Source organism: Telmatherina bonti (assembly GCF_933228915.1).
Source record: "Telmatherina bonti genome assembly, chromosome: 14".
NCBI lineage: Eukaryota > Metazoa > Chordata > Actinopteri > Atheriniformes > Telmatherinidae > Telmatherina > Telmatherina bonti.
The window spans coordinates 13,126,573-13,144,241 of record NC_136612.1 but is presented as its reverse complement, the minus strand read 5'-3'; the positions used below and the strand labels follow the sequence as shown (position 1 = coordinate 13,144,241).

At 44.3% G+C, this 17,669-nt stretch overlaps 1 protein-coding gene across 1 annotated transcript in view; it reads right to left on the bottom strand.

The window, feature by feature from the left end:
• Window positions 1–314: 314 nt before the first annotated feature.
• Window positions 315–17,669, bottom strand: part of LOC306764901 (volume-regulated anion channel subunit LRRC8D) — a gene marked incomplete at both ends in the record, with an annotated part of 127,567 nt that continues 110,212 nt past the window's right edge. The window contains 4 exons of the mRNA XM_079252199.1: window positions 315–1,437; window positions 1,644–2,021; window positions 2,446–2,696; window positions 4,176–4,754. Coding sequence (XP_079108325.1) covers window positions 315–1,437; window positions 1,644–2,021; window positions 2,446–2,696; window positions 4,176–4,754 — 2,331 coding nt within the window. The remainder of the gene's footprint in view (window positions 1,438–1,643; window positions 2,022–2,445; window positions 2,697–4,175; window positions 4,755–17,669) is intronic.

The following is a 17,669-nucleotide window of genomic DNA, read 5'->3' as shown; positions in this document are numbered from 1 at the left end:
GAGCCTATCCCAGCAATCATTTGGCGAGAGGCAGGGTACACCCTGGACATGTCACCAGTCCATCACAGGGCCTCCTCACAGATCTCTGAACCTTTAAAGTGCATTTCAGGAACAGCAAGACATTCAGGGCAAGAATAATAAGATTTTCTATGGAATGGTCCAGAGGTGAGACTCTCACTTTAGTGTGATGTAAAAACCTTAAAAGCAACCAGAGTTACTCTACAAAAAATCAGTTAAAACTGTATAAAACTATGTAGATAATATAATTAAGCAGTAAAATACTGTCAGTGTCAGTCGAGAGTCAGTTGGTAGACTTATATTTGTGACTCCAGAGCTGAGAAGAAGCTCCACTGTGTAGGAGAGAAGTATGGGAAACTGTCCAACTCGGGCCGGGAATGATCGTCCAGGTATGATCCACTGCGTGTGAAAGAATGGCTCAGGAAGTCTCTGACATGAGGAGGCAAGGAAAGAAACAGCCAGTTTTCAGCCAGGAGACCACCTCCATACAAGCCCGAACAGCAGCCCAGCTCGGCCGGCAGCTCTTCCAGGTTATTGCCACGCAAGTCCAGCCTGCACAAGTGGCCTAAAGCTGCAACCCCACTGGGCAATGAATCCAGAGAATTGTGAGCCACGTTTAAGATGCGAAGCTCCAAACAGCTACTGAATAGCTCTGATGGGAGGCTCTCTAACCTGTTTCCACTGACGTCCAGCTCTGTAAGCAGCTGCAGAGACCTCACTTCAGCGGGCAGCTCCTTCAGCAGGTTGCCGGCCAGCAGGAGCCTTCGAAGACGGCGAAGAGTGAAGAGCGCTGGGGGAAGACTCTTGAGCTGGTTGTTGGACAAATCCAGGAGCTCTAGGCTTCGAAGAACCCCAACACTGTTTGGCAGCACCAAGACGCGATTGTAGGCAAGCTTAAGGCAAGAGAGACGTCTCAGGTGAGCCAGACTCAGAAGCTCTTCTAGAGTTCTCAAGTTGTTATGCTGCAGGTCAAGGGTCCGGAGGTTGGTCAGAGCTAGCAGGGCAGAGGGCAAACGCTCCAGCTGGCAGTCCTGCAGGTGGAGCTCTGTCAGGTCCACCATCCGCTTCAGGCCTGTCAGCACAAGTAGTCGTGTGCCGTCATTGTGGATCTCTAGCCTCACCAAGCTTCCACTCACCTCGCACAGCTCCCCGGGGATCCGGTGTAGCATTCCACGTATCACTAAGACACGGAGGTGACGTAACTGGCGTAGGCTCCCCAGAGCCCAGCTACGGCTCACACTACCCTCACTGCTCAAACGGCCAGAGAGGTGGAGCTCATGTAGGCTACGGAGGGAGAGGACCCAGTTAGGGATCTCTGATGCATGAGTGAAGGTGATCTGTAGGACCTCCAGGCGTTCTTGGAGAACTGCAAGTGCACTGGTATCCACAGATGCTGTGCAGTGGTAGAGGTGGAGCTCCCTGTTGTTGGAGAAAAAAGCTCAGTAAGAATCTAAATTCATTCATTCATTCATTTTCCTAAAGGCTTGGTCCGATTAAGGGTCGCTGGGAAGCTGGAGTCTATCCCAGCAGTCTTAGGGCGAAAGGCAGGGCACACCCTGGACAGCATGCCAGTCCATCACAGAGAATCTAAATTAAAGGTGGGAAAAGAGCAGGAACCAACTCACCTGAGTGAGGTCATGTTCGCCACCTGCGCCGTAAACCTTGCATCTGTGATGAGCTCCAGTTTGAGGACTTGAAGCTGGTTGAGAGCAAAGAGGGCAGGAGGAAGGCGAGGCAGGGCCACTAGCTGCAGCCTGGTACAGCCGTCCGCATCCACGCTAGTCATGGCTTGAAGTTTTTCCTCCCCCCACCGCCTCTCCAGGCTTTCCTCCAGCAGCCTGCTCTCACTGACGGGGGACAGAAAGACGGAGAGACGCTGGACCAGCAGAGGGTCATACTGGTCTAACATGTGTATGAGAAAGGCCAGGTCATTGGTCAGGTTAGGGACGTCTCTCAGGGACCACAACTCCTTCACAGAGTGGAAGGAATATTCTCGAAGACAGCTGAGCAGGAGAACACAAAAACCCCCACAGAATTAGAAATGTGTCACGTAGAAAACAAAGTATTTCTCTCTAATCCTATTATTAGACCTCTGGTATGTTCAGGCTCGTAGGCTTTATTGTGTTTAAAGGTTCTTTGAGCAGTCAGAGCCTGAACTTGACTTAATGTAAAAATCTCAGACGAATGCATGTTGTTATCATATGTCTTCAAGAAGGGGAGTAAAGATGCTTTACGGAACTTTTTGGTTGTTTTAAGGACAATACATGAAACTGTTCGCAGCATTTTTAACTTACTACAATTTGCAAGCAAGGATTCAGGTTTGGTATTAGCTACAAGGTGTGTCTGATAAAGTGGCCTGTGGGTGTAATTTCTTTGCATTGTTGATGTGTAAACTTCAGAATACAGATTCAAACTTATGATCCTGACCTGTGGAAAATCCAGCTGAGGGCATAAAGGTTCAGCAGACCATACAGTCCCAGCAGTGTCACGTAGGCCACCAGTAGTTTTTGCAGGAGTGATGAGAGCACATGGATGCATTCAAAGGCAGCGTAGCCCACCAGTGCGCTCTCCTCAGGGTGACAGATGTGGCCGAAGGAGAGGGAACTGAGGAGGGGGATGGTGTAACCCACAATCAGCGTTGCCATTAGTAGTTTGAATACAGTCTGAGCCAAGTAGACCTGAAAAAATTTTTTTAAAAAAGGGTTCAATGAAAAGTTTGCAGTTGTAGTTTCCCTTTGACAGAATAAGCTGTTGTTTGTAGTTTTAATATTTCAAATCATAAGGCATGGACTTTTTTTTGTAAACCACTTTAGTTTGTTTTTACTTTTAACAAAGTATAAAAACAAACATAAAAACAAACAAAAAGTACGCTCACCAGCCACTGTACTTGGTACATTTGTTCAATTGCTTCTTTATTTATTTGACCTTTTAATTTTTACGTGACCTCATGGAGACAAAATGTCTTAAAATAAACATCTAATTAGCTGATCACATGGCCATGGCAGTGACTCAGCTCATTTAGTCATGTAGACATGGTGAAGACGACTTGCTGAAGTTCAAACTGAGCATCAGGATGAGGAAGAAAGGTGATTAAAGTAACTTTGAACGTTGCTGGTCTGAGTGTTTCAGAAACTGCTGATCTGCTGGGATTTTTTCACACAATCGTCTCTAGAGTTTACAGAGGATGATCTGAAGAAGAGAAAATATCCAGCGAGCAGCAGTTGGCTGAACCAGAATGTCTTGTTGGTGTCAGAGGAGAATGGCCAGACTGGTTGGATATAATGGAAAGACAACAGGAAGTCACTGGTTCCAACCAAGACACTCAGAGAACATCATCTCTGAACACACAACACCTCCAACCAGATGGTCTCCAGCAGCAGAAGACCACACCAGGTTCCCTCCTGTCAGCTACGAACAGCAAACTGAGGCTACAATTCACGCAGACTCACCAGAACTGGACGATAGAGGATGGAGAAACTGGTCTGATAAGTCTCCATTTCAGCTCCACGTTCACATGGTAGGATCAGAATTTAGTGTGAACAACATGAAAACATGGATCCTGCCTTGGACCACTGGTTCAGGCTGCTGCTGGTGTGATGATGTAGGAGATATTTTCTTGGCACACTTTGGGCCCCCTAGTCCCAACATGACATGGTTTAACCACCACTGTGTTGCTGCTGACCATGTTCATCCCTTCATGAACACAGTGTAGCATCTTCTGATGGAAACTTCCAGCAGGATGATGCACCATGTCACAAAGCTCACATCATCTCCACCATGACGATGAGTTCACTGTCCTCCAACGGCCTCCACAGTCACCAGATCTCAGTCCAACAGAGCAGCTTTGGGATGTGGAGGAATGGGAGATTCTCATCATGGATGTACACCAACTGTATGATGCTTCATGTCAACATGGAGAAAATCTCTAAGGAATGTTTCCAACACCTTGTTATATTTATGACCCCAAAAATCAAGTTTTGAAGGCAAAAGAGAGTCCGACTTGGTGCTAGTAAGGCATACCTACCTAGTGAGGTGACTGGTGAATGTATCTGTATTGTTATAAATTAAAACATGTCTTTCTGGTCTCACCAAACCAAACAGAAAATGGGCGTACCAGAGAGTGTTGCAGGTGATACAGAAGAGACTAGAAATCTTACCTTATAGATGACAGCAGAGCTTTCACAGTGTGACCGGAATTTCCTGACTCTTTCAAACAACGCCCGTGCCTGTTCGCCATCACTTTTATCCAGACTTATGATCTGCCTGGGAGTGTCAGCTAAGACCGAAGGCTTGGCGGGTGGAAAGTGCTCCACAGAGCCATTAGATACAGAAGACATGGTGGAGTTACAGGAAAGGGAGGACGGGCAAGGAGACGGAGGAGCAGCTGAGGATGGACTATCTGACCTCTTCAGAAGTGGGCTGTCTGTGCCCGAGTCTATGCTTGGACGTTGTGTGCGGGTCACTGGGGACGACAATGAAACGGAAGACAGGGGAGGTTGAGGCGGTCGTCTGTCCACCTCTTGGATGTTTTCTTGGCGGGCGGCATGGGACAAAGCCTGAGATGTCCAGGGTGACTCACAGCATTTTGCCAAGATGGCCAAGAACTGCTCTATGCGAGAAGAGGTGTGGGGGAAGTGGAGCCAGAAAGAGCCGCTGGCTACCAGGACCAGAGACTGCAGCAGGACCATGTAGGGGAAGAAGCGGGAACACAAAGGCAGAGCTTTGTGGTAGCACACCTAAACACACAAGCAGAGAAGAATGGGTTGGTGTTACCTTTATGGGTGATGAAAAACAACCTGTTTCAACATATTAATACTTTTAATCAAGCCTGTTGATTAAAAGTGGCTTATTTATCACTGACATGTTCATATCTTTGTTGTGCAGATTTAGGATTCACTCACAAACAAAATTCACGTCACCTGATAAAAGTTCTCATGAAATGAAAGTCAGCATTTAAGCATGTTCATGTGTTTTCTTCCACACATCACTTATTAACTTCCATTTAGCTAAAAATATAAATGAAAAGTTTTTTTTTGTAGGTTTGTAAAGTAAAAAGTTGAGTCAGAAATTGCCTGAAATTTGCAAAAATCAAGTAAGATATGATTCATGCTGTGTTTAATAAACCATTTATCTAAAAATAAAGAGCAACAACAACAGGACTGCTGAAGGGAAAATGTGGTTTGTGTATTGAAGGCCTGTGGAAACTGACCAATCAGAGCACACACTGCTTATTTCATTAGCGCCTGGAACTTATTAGGCCCGAGCACCTTGGCGGTGCGAAGGCCTATTGTAATTGCAGTGTTTATTATTATTAGGCCCGAGCACCTTGGCGGTGCGAAGGCCTATTGTAATTGCAGTGTTTATTATTTTTATTCGGACACTTTGCGTGCTTTTTTGGAGGCCTGAACGTGCTCGAAAACTCACCAAATTTTGCGTACCCCCCCAAGGGAATACGAAAAATTTGATATTTTGAGGTGCTCCAGAATGTTTGGGCGAAACTGAACGAGAGCGCCACCTATTTTAGGTGCCCCGCCACTGCATGTCGTTAGGCTTTATGAAAATTCATACACATGATCTACATGCAAGGGCGAACAAAAAATCCTCTTAATGTCATGGTGAAATGTCGACAGGAAGGCGGCCATTTTAGGTCAAAGTCAATATTTTGGCGTTTTAGCACCTCGCATTTTAACGAACTCGTCCTAGAGCTTTTATCCCACTGAGCCACAAATTGCTGAGGATGTTCAGGAGGCATGTGTGATTAAATGTTGTGTTATTTCTTCTAATAGGAGACTTAGTTTACGAGGGGCGGGGCCTCAAAGTTTGATGTCTCGCCATGAAAAATTAAACGGATATAACTCCCACATAAAGCAACATTTCTGCACCAAATTTGCTAGATATGATGGCAGTCCCCTCCTACAGAGTTCTATATGTCAATATTTTGATTATGAAATAGCCACGCCCCCTGGAGGTCAAAAGTGTTGTTTTTTGCTCACACACCCATAACTCTGGCTTGGTGGACACCACATGGCCCAAATTCACTCAGGCATCACAAAACATGTTGGTGAAGAGATCTGGTAAAGGACGTTTCTCTGCGCTGCACGGCGTGCCCGTGACGCCATGGCGAAGTTCCATGCGGCGGCGTGACATCATAAATCACTATAAAATTGTCAATTTTGATCTGATCACCCTAAAACTTATAGGGATTAATAAGGGATCAGTCCTGAACAGATTAATGTGACCATTGCTGGTGTAGACCTAAGCCCCGCCCACTTACAACAGGAAGTGGTTTTTTCCACGTTTGAGGATCATGCTTCTAAGCAAATGGTCCCAAACACTTGAGACTCCTCCAAAACATGTCAAACCCTTTCATGATGCCACAATAAAAACCTCAAGTCGCTATGCTAAACGGGACATGGCGAATGGCGGTCCAACGCCATGAAACAGGAAGTACCTGTGACCAAGCCATGGAACCTTGGACCGCCACCAAACTTGCCATGACTGATGACAGTAAGGCCCTGAACTAAGCCCCATTGAAACATTATGGAATAAATGGAGCATGTCTCCATAGCGCCCCCTACAAAATTTCAATCAATCAGCCCCGCCCACTACATGGACCGACATGGATAAAATTCAGCACAGTTGGAGAACCTGCCAGTACCTTCAAAAAAGTCTCTTGGACATATGGGCTAAATTCAACAGGAAGTCGGCCATTTTGAAAAAGGGGCCATTTTTGGGGTCATTTCTTTGCCATGCATTTTAAACAACTCCTCCTAGGGATATTGTCCAACTGACACCCAACTTGCACAGGATGCTGAGGAGGCATGTGTGATTTAAAGTTGTGCTATTTCTTCTAATAGAAGATTTAGTTTAGGAGGGGCGGACCCTCAAAGTTTGATGTCTCATTAACAAAGACTTATTGCTAAAACTCCCACATAAAACAACATATCAGCACAGGAATCGCCACATTTGATGCCAGTCCCATGATGAACAAAATCTAAAATGCAATAATGGGACTATGAATTAGCCCCACCCCTTGGCAACAACAAGTGTCTGATATCGTGAACCAGGAAGTACCTGTAACAAAGCCATGAAATTGTTGATCTTCACCATACTTGTCATGAGTCATGACAGTTATGTCCTTAATAGAGTAAAATTACAATATAGTGGAGAAAATCGTAAACGGCTCCATAGCGCCCCCTACAATATTTCAATCAATCAGCCCCGCCCACTGCATTGACTGACATTGATATGATTCGGCACAGTTGTAGAACCTTCCAGTACCTTGAAAAAAGTCTCTTGGACATATGGGCTAAATCAAACAGGAAGTCGGCCATTTTGAAAAAAGGTGTCATTTTTGGGGCAATTTCTGTCATTTTCTTTGTCATGCATTTTGAGAAGTTCCTTCTAAGAATTTTGTCCAACTTTAACCCAAATGAGTCAGGATGCTCAAGAGGCATGTGTGATTAAAAGTTGTGCTATTTTCTTTAATAGGGGATATCGTTTAGGAGAGGCGGGGCAGCAAAGCAGCTGTGATGCAATTAAAAGGAAAACTGACATAACTCCCACAAAAAACAACCAACCTGCACCAAATTTGCTACAGATGATGCCAGTCATATCCTTCACATTTCTGCATGTCAATAATTAGATTATAAGTTAGCCCCGCCCCTTGGTGACAGGAAGTGACCCTTCATAAGGCCTAAATGGCCTGAAGTGCAGTCTGGCTGCACTTTAGGTTGAGAGAGGCATGGGAAGGATGTTGCCAGGGGAGGCGGTGGCATTATGCCGAGCGGCGCCATGGTGCGAGGGCCTATATCACCGCTTGCGGTTTTAATTAGGCCCGAGCACCTTGGCGGTGCGAAGGCCTATTGTAATTGCAGTGTTTATTATTATTAGGCCCGAGCACCTTGGCGGTGCGAAGGCCTATTGTAATTGCAGCGTTTATTATTATTATTATTAGGCCCGAGCACCTTGGCGGTGCGAAGGCCTATTGTAATTGCAGCGTTTATTATTATTATTATTATTATTATTAGGCCCGAGCACCTTGGCGGTGCGAAGGCCTATTGTAATTGCAGTGTTTATTATTATTATTATTATTATTAGGCCCGAGCACCTTGGCGGTGCGAAGGCCTATTGTAATTGCAGTGTTTATTATTTTTATTCGGACACTTTGCGTGCTTTTTTGGAGGCCTGAACGTGCTCGAAAACTCACCAAATTTTGCGTACCCCCCCAAGGGAATACGAAAAATTTGATATTTTGAGGTGCTCCAGAATGTTTGGGCGAAACTGAACGAGAGCGCCACCTATTTTAGGTGCCCCGCCACTGCATGTCGTTAGGCTTTATGAAAATTCATACACATGATCTACATGCAAGGGCGAACAAAAAATCCTCTTAATGTCATGGTGAAATGTCGACAGGAAGGCGGCCATTTTAGGTCAAAGTCAATATTTTGGCGTTTTAGCACCTCGCATTTTAACGAACTCGTCCTAGAGCTTTTATCCCACTGAGCCACAAATTGCTGAGGATGTTCAGGAGGCATGTGTGATTAAATGTTGTGTTATTTCTTCTAATAGGAGACTTAGTTTACGAGGGGCGGGGCCTCAAAGTTTGATGTCTCGCCATGAAAAATTAAACGGATATAACTCCCACATAAAGCAACATTTCTGCACCAAATTTGCTAGATATGATGGCAGTCCCCTCCTACAGAGTTCTATATGTCAATATTTTGATTATGAAATAGCCACGCCCCCTGGAGGTCAAAAGTGTTGTTTTTTGCTCACACACCCATAACTCTGGCTTGGTGGACACCACATGGCCCAAATTCACTCAGGCATCACAAAACATGTTGGTGAAGAGATCTGGTAAAGGACGTTTCTCTGCGCTGCACGGCGTGCCCGTGACGCCATGGCGAAGTTCCATGCGGCGGCGTGACATCATAAATCACTATAAAATTGTCAATTTTGATCTGATCACCCTAAAACTTATAGGGATTAATAAGGGATCAGTCCTGAACAGATTAATGTGACCATTGCTGGTGTAGACCTAAGCCCCGCCCACTTACAACAGGAAGTGGTTTTTTCCACGTTTGAGGATCATGCTTCTAAGCAAATGGTCCCAAACACTTGAGACTCCTCCAAAACATGTCAAACCCTTTCATGATGCCACAATAAAAACCTCAAGTCGCTATGCTAAACGGGACATGGCGAATGGCGGTCCAACGCCATGAAACAGGAAGTACCTGTGACCAAGCCATGGAACCTTGGACCGCCACCAAACTTGCCATGACTGATGACAGTAAGGCCCTGAACTAAGCCCCATTGAAACATTATGGAATAAATGGAGCATGTCTCCATAGCGCCCCCTACAAAATTTCAATCAATCAGCCCCGCCCACTACATGGACCGACATGGATAAAATTCAGCACAGTTGGAGAACCTGCCAGTACCTTCAAAAAAGTCTCTTGGACATATGGGCTAAATTCAACAGGAAGTCGGCCATTTTGAAAAAGGGGCCATTTTTGGGGTCATTTCTTTGCCATGCATTTTAAACAACTCCTCCTAGGGATATTGTCCAACTGACACCCAACTTGCACAGGATGCTGAGGAGGCATGTGTGATTTAAAGTTGTGCTATTTCTTCTAATAGAAGATTTAGTTTAGGAGGGGCGGACCCTCAAAGTTTGATGTCTCATTAACAAAGACTTATTGCTAAAACTCCCACATAAAACAACATATCAGCACAGGAATCGCCACATTTGATGCCAGTCCCATGATGAACAAAATCTAAAATGCAATAATGGGACTATGAATTAGCCCCACCCCTTGGCAACAACAAGTGTCTGATATCGTGAACCAGGAAGTACCTGTAACAAAGCCATGAAATTGTTGATCTTCACCATACTTGTCATGAGTCATGACAGTTATGTCCTTAATAGAGTAAAATTACAATATAGTGGAGAAAATCGTAAACGGCTCCATAGCGCCCCCTACAATATTTCAATCAATCAGCCCCGCCCACTGCATTGACTGACATTGATATGATTCGGCACAGTTGTAGAACCTTCCAGTACCTTGAAAAAAGTCTCTTGGACATATGGGCTAAATCAAACAGGAAGTCGGCCATTTTGAAAAAAGGTGTCATTTTTGGGGCAATTTCTGTCATTTTCTTTGTCATGCATTTTGAGAAGTTCCTTCTAAGAATTTTGTCCAACTTTAACCCAAATGAGTCAGGATGCTCAAGAGGCATGTGTGATTAAAAGTTGTGCTATTTTCTTTAATAGGGGATATCGTTTAGGAGAGGCGGGGCAGCAAAGCAGCTGTGATGCAATTAAAAGGAAAACTGACATAACTCCCACAAAAAACAACCAACCTGCACCAAATTTGCTACAGATGATGCCAGTCATATCCTTCACATTTCTGCATGTCAATAATTAGATTATAAGTTAGCCCCGCCCCTTGGTGACAGGAAGTGACCCTTCATAAGGCCTAAATGGCCTGAAGTGCAGTCTGGCTGCACTTTAGGTTGAGAGAGGCATGGGAAGGATGTTGCCAGGGGAGGCGGTGGCATTATGCCGAGCGGCGCCATGGTGCGAGGGCCTATATCACCGCTTGCGGTTTTAATTAGGCCCGAGCACCTTGGCGGTGCGAAGGCCTATTGTAATTGCAGCGTTTATTATTATTATTATTATTATTATTATTATTATTATTATTCTCCTAATAAATGAATTGCTTTTTTGGAGGCCTGAACATGCTCAAAAACTCACCAAATTTTGCGTACCCCCCCAAGGGAATGCGAAAAATTTGATATTTTGAGGTGCTCCAGAATGTTTGGGCGAAACTGAATGAGAGCGCCACCTATTTTAGGTGCCCCGCCACTGCATGTCATTAATCTTTATGAAAATTCATACACATGATCTACATGCTAGGGCGAACAAAAAATCCTCCTAATGTCATGGTGAAATGTCGACAGGAAGGCGGCCATTTTAGGTCAAAGTCAATATTTTGGCGTTTTAGCACCTCGCATTTTAACGAACTCGTCCTAGAGCTTTTATCCCACTGAGCCACAAATTGCTCAGGATGTTCAGGAGGCATGTGTGATTAAATGTTGTGTTATTTCTTCTAATAGGAGACTTAGTTTACGAGGGGCGGGGCCTCAAAGTTTGATGTCTCGCCAGGAAAAATTAAACGGATATAACTCCCACATAAAGCAACATTTCTGCACCAAATTTGCTAGATATGATGGCAGTCCCCTCCTACAGAGTTCTATATGTCAATATTTTGATTATGAAATAGCCACGCCCCCTGGAGGTCAAAAGTGTTGTTTTTTGCTCACACACCCATAACTCTGGCTTGGTGGACACCACATGGCCCAAATTCACTCAGGCATCACAAAACATGTTGGTGAAGAGATCTTATAAAGGACGTTGCTCTACGCTGCACGGCGTGCCCGTGACGCCATGGCGAAGTTCCATGCGGCGGCGTGACATCATAAATCACTATAAAATTGTCAATTTTGATCTGATCACCCTAAAACTTATAGGGATTAATAAGGGATCAGTCCTGAACAGATTAATGTGACCATTGCTGGTGTAGACCTAAGCCCCGCCCACTTACAACAGGAAGTGTTTTTTTGCACATTTGAGGGTCATGCTTCTAAGCAAATGGTCCCAAACACTTGAGACTCCTCCAAAACATGTCAAACCCTTTCATGATGCCACAATAAAAACCTCAAGTCGCTACGCTAAACGGGACATGGCGAATGGCGGTCCAACGCCATGAAAGAGGAAGTACCTGTGACCAAGCCATGGAACCTTGGACCGCCACCAAACTTGCCATGACTGATGACAGTAAGGCCCTGAACTAAGCCCCATTGAAACATTATGGAATAAATGGAGCATGTCTCCATAGCGCCCCCTACAAAATTTCAATCAATCAGCCCCGCCCACTACATGGACCGACATGAATAAAATTCAGCACAGTTGGAGAACCTTCCAGTACCTTCAAAAAAGTCTCTTGGACATATGGGCTAAATTCAACAGGAAGTCGGCCATTTTGAAAAAGGTGCCATTTTTGGGGTCATTTCTTTGCCATGCATTTTAAACAACTCCTCCTAGGGATATTGTCCAACTGACACCCAACTTGCACAGGATGCTCAGGAGGCATGTGTGATTTAAAGTTGTGTTATTTCTTCTAATAGAAGATTTAGTTTAGGAGGGGCGGGCCCTCAAAGTTTTATGTCTTATTAACAAAGACTTATTGCTAAAACTCCCACATAAAACAACATATCAGCACAGGAATCGCCACATTTGATGCCAGTCCCATGATGAACAAAATATACAATGCAATAATACGACTATGAATTAGCCCCACCCCCTTGGCAACAAGAAGTGTCTGATATCATGAACCAGGAAGTACCTGTAACAAAGCCATGAAACATTTGATCTTCACCATACTTGCCATGAGTCATGACAGTTATGTCCTTAATAGAGTAAAATTACAACATAGTGGAAAAGATAGTAAATGGATCCATAGCGCCCCCTACAATATTTTAATCATTTAGCCCCTCCCACTACATTGACTGACATGGATAAAATTCAGCACACTTGTAGACCCTTCCTGTACCTTCAGGAGCTAAATCAAACAGGAAGTCGGCCATGTTGAAAAAGGTGCCATTTTTGGGGTCATTTCTGTCATTTTCTTTGCCATGCATTTTGAGGAACTTCTCCAAAGAATTTTGTCTAACTTTAACCCAAATGAGTCAGGATGCTCAAGAGGCATGTGTGATTAAAAGTTGTGCTATTTTCTTTAATAGGGGATATCATTTAGGAGAGGCGGGGCAGCAAAGCAGATGTGATGCAATGAAAAGGAAAACTGACATAACTCCCACAAAAAACAACCAACCTGCACCAAATTCACTACAGATGATGCCAGTCATATTCTTCACATTTGTGCATGTCAATAATTAGATGATAAGTTAGCCCCGCCCCTTGGTGACAGGAAGTGACCGTTCATAAGGCCTAAATGGCCTGAAGTGCAGTCTGGCTGCACTTTAGGTTGAGAGGGGCATGGGAAGGATGTTGCAAAGGGAGGCGGTGGCATTATGCCGAGCGGCGCCATGGTGCGAGGGCCTATATCACCGCCTGCGGTTTTAATTAGGCCCGAGCACCTTGGCGGTGCGAAGGCCTATTGTAATTGCAGCGTTTATTATTAGGCCCGAGCACCTTGGCGGTGCGAAGGCCTATTGTAATTGCAGCGTTTATTATTATTATTATTATTATTATTATTATTATTATTATTCTCCTAATAAATGAATTGCTTTTTTGGAGGCCTGAACATGCTCAAAAACTCACCAAATTTTGCGTACCCCCCCAAGGGAATGCGAAAAATTTGATATTTTGAGGTGCTCCAGAATGTTTGGGCGAAACTGAATGAGAGCGCCACCTATTTTAGGTGCCCCGCCACTGCATGTCATTAATCTTTATGAAAATTCATACACATGATCTACATGCTAGGGCGAACAAAAAATCCTCCTAATGTCATGGTGAAATGTCGACAGGAAGGCGGCCATTTTAGGTCAAAGTCAATATTTTGGCGTTTTAGCACCTCGCATTTTAACGAACTCGTCCTAGAGCTTTTATCCCACTGAGCCACAAATTGCTCAGGATGTTCAGGAGGCATGTGTGATTAAATGTTGTGTTATTTCTTCTAATAGGAGACTTAGTTTACGAGGGGCGGGGCCTCAAAGTTTGATGTCTCGCCAGGAAAAATTAAACGGATATAACTCCCACATAAAGCAACATTTCTGCACCAAATTTGCTAGATATGATGGCAGTCCCCTCCTACAGAGTTCTATATGTCAATATTTTGATTATGAAATAGCCACGCCCCCTGGAGGTCAAAAGTGTTGTTTTTTGCTCACACACCCATAACTCTGGCTTGGTGGACACCACATGGCCCAAATTCACTCAGGCATCACAAAACATGTTGGTGAAGAGATCTTATAAAGGACGTTGCTCTACGCTGCACGGCGTGCCCGTGACGCCATGGCGAAGTTCCATGCGGCGGCGTGACATCATAAATCACTATAAAATTGTCAATTTTGATCTGATCACCCTAAAACTTATAGGGATTAATAAGGGATCAGTCCTGAACAGATTAATGTGACCATTGCTGGTGTAGACCTAAGCCCCGCCCACTTACAACAGGAAGTGTTTTTTTGCACATTTGAGGGTCATGCTTCTAAGCAAATGGTCCCAAACACTTGAGACTCCTCCAAAACATGTCAAACCCTTTCATGATGCCACAATAAAAACCTCAAGTCGCTACGCTAAACGGGACATGGCGAATGGCGGTCCAACGCCATGAAAGAGGAAGTACCTGTGACCAAGCCATGGAACCTTGGACCGCCACCAAACTTGCCATGACTGATGACAGTAAGGCCCTGAACTAAGCCCCATTGAAACATTATGGAATAAATGGAGCATGTCTCCATAGCGCCCCCTACAAAATTTCAATCAATCAGCCCCGCCCACTACATGGACCGACATGAATAAAATTCAGCACAGTTGGAGAACCTTCCAGTACCTTCAAAAAAGTCTCTTGGACATATGGGCTAAATTCAACAGGAAGTCGGCCATTTTGAAAAAGGTGCCATTTTTGGGGTCATTTCTTTGCCATGCATTTTAAACAACTCCTCCTAGGGATATTGTCCAACTGACACCCAACTTGCACAGGATGCTCAGGAGGCATGTGTGATTTAAAGTTGTGTTATTTCTTCTAATAGAAGATTTAGTTTAGGAGGGGCGGGCCCTCAAAGTTTTATGTCTTATTAACAAAGACTTATTGCTAAAACTCCCACATAAAACAACATATCAGCACAGGAATCGCCACATTTGATGCCAGTCCCATGATGAACAAAATATACAATGCAATAATGGGACTATGAATTAGCCCCACCCCTTGGCAACAACAAGTGTCTGATATCATGAACCAGGAAGTACTTGTAACAAAGCCATGAAATTGTTGATCTTCACCATACTTGCCATGAGTCATGACAGTTATGTCCTTAATAGAGTAAAATTAAAATATAGTGGAGAAGATAGTAAATGGCTCCATAGCGCCCCCTACAATATTTTAATTAATCAGCCCCGCCCACTACATCGACTGACATGGATATGATTCGGGAAACTTGTAGACCATCCCAGTACCTTCAAAAAAGTCTCTTGGACATATGGGCTAAATCAAACAGGAAGTCGGCCATTTTGAAAAAGGTGCCATTTTTGGGGTCATTTCTGTCATTTTTTTTGCCATGCATTTTGAGGAAGTCCTGCTAAGATTTTTATCTAACTTTAACCCAAATGAGTCAGGATGCTCAAGAGGCATGTGTGATTAAAAATTGTGCTATTTCTTTTAATAGGGGATATCGTTTAGGAGAGGCGGGGCAGCAAAGCAGATGTGATGCAATGAAAAGGAAAACTGACATAACTCCCACAAAAAACAACCAACCTGCACCAAATTCACTACAGATGATGCCAGGCATATCCTTTACATTTCTGCATGTCAATAATTTGATTATAAATTAGCCCCGCCCCTTGGCGACAGGAACTGACCGTTCATAAGGCCTAAACGGCCTGAAGTGCAGTTTGGCTGCACTTTAGATTGAGAGAGGCATGGGAAGGATGTTGGCAGGGGAGGCGGTGGCATTATGCCGAGCGGCGCCATGGTGCGAGGGCCTATATCACCGCTTGCGGTTTTAATTATTATTATTATTATTATTATTATTTTTATTCGGACACTTCGCGTGCTTTTTTGGAGGCCTGAACGTGCTCGAAAACTCACCAAATTTTGCGAACCCCCCCAAGGGAATACGAAAAATTTGATATTTTGAGGTGCTCCAGAATGTTTGGGCGAAACTGAACGAGAGCGCCACCTATTTTAGGTGCCCCGCCACTGCACGTCGGTAATCTTTATGAAAATTCATACACATGATCTACATGCTAGGGCGAACAAAAAATCCTCTTAATGTCATGGTGAAATGTCGACAGGAAGGCGGCCATTTTAGGTCAAAGTCAATATTTTGGCGTTTTAGCACCTCGCATTTTAACGAACTCGTCCTAGAGCTTTTATCCCACTGAGCCACAAATTGCTCAGGATGTTCAGGAGGCATGTGTGATTAAATGTTGTGTTATTTCTTCTAATAGGAGACTTAGTTTACGAGGGGCGGGGCCTCAAAGTTTGATGTCTCGCCAGGAAAAATTAAACGGATATAACTCCCACATAAAGCAACATTTCTGCACCAAATTTGCTAGATATGATGGCAGTCCCCTCCTACAGAGTTCTGTATGCCAATATTTTGATTATGAAATAGCCACGCCCCCTGGAGGTCAAAAGTGTTGTTTTTTGCTCACACACCCATAACTCTGGCTTGGTGGACACCACATGGCCCAAATTCACTCAGGCATCACAAAACATGTTGGTGAAGAGATCTTATAAAGGACGTTGCTCTACGCCGCACGGCGTGCCCGTGACGCCATGGCGAAGTTCCATGCGGCGGCGTGACATCATAAATCACTATAAAATTGTCAATTTTGATCTGATCACCCTAAAACTTATAGGGATTAATAAGGGATCAGTCCTGAACAGATTAATGTGACCATTGCTGGTCTAGACCTAAGCCCCGCCCACTTACAACAGGAAGTGGTTTTTTCCACGTTTGAGGGTCATGCTTCTAAGGAAATGGTCCAAAACACTTGAGCCTCCTCCAAAACATGTCAAACCCTTTCATGATGCCACAATAAAAACCTCAAGTTGCTACGCTAAACGGGACATGGCGAATGGCGGTCCAACGCCATGAAACAGGAAGTACCTGTGACCAAGCCATGGAACCTTGGACCGCCACCAAACTTGCCATGACTGATGACAGTAAGGCCCTGAACTAAGCCCCATTGAAACATTATGGAATAAATGGAGCATGTCTCCATAGCGCCCCCTACAAAATTTCAATCAATCAGCCCCGCCCACTACATGGACCGACATGGATAAAATTCAGCACAGTTGGAGAACCTGCCAGTACCTTCAAAAAAGTCTCTTGGACATATGGGCTAAATCCAACAGGAAGTCGGCCATTTTGAAAAAGGTGCCATTTTTGGGGTCATTTCTTTGCCATGCATTTTAAACAACTCCTCCTAGGGATATTGTCCAACTGACACCCAACTTGCACAGGATCCTCAGGAGGCATGTGTGATTTAAAGTTGTGTTATTTCTTCTAATAGAAGATTTAGTTTAGGAGGGGCGGGCCCTCAAAGTTTTATGTCTCATTAACAAAGACTTATTGCCAAAACTCCCATATAAACCAACATATCAGCACAGGAATCGACACATTTGATGCCAGTCCCATGATAAACAAAATCTACAATGCAATGATATGACTCTGAACTAGCTCCACCCCTTGGCAACAACAAGTGTCTGATACCGTGAACCAGGAAGTACCTGTAACAAAGCCATGAAACCTTTGATCTTCACCATACTTGCCATGAGTCATGACAGTTATGTCCTTAATAGAGTAAAATTACAATATAGTGGAAAAGATAGTAAATGGCTCCATAGCGCCCCCTCCAATATTTCAATCAATCAGCCCCGCCCACTACATTGATCGAC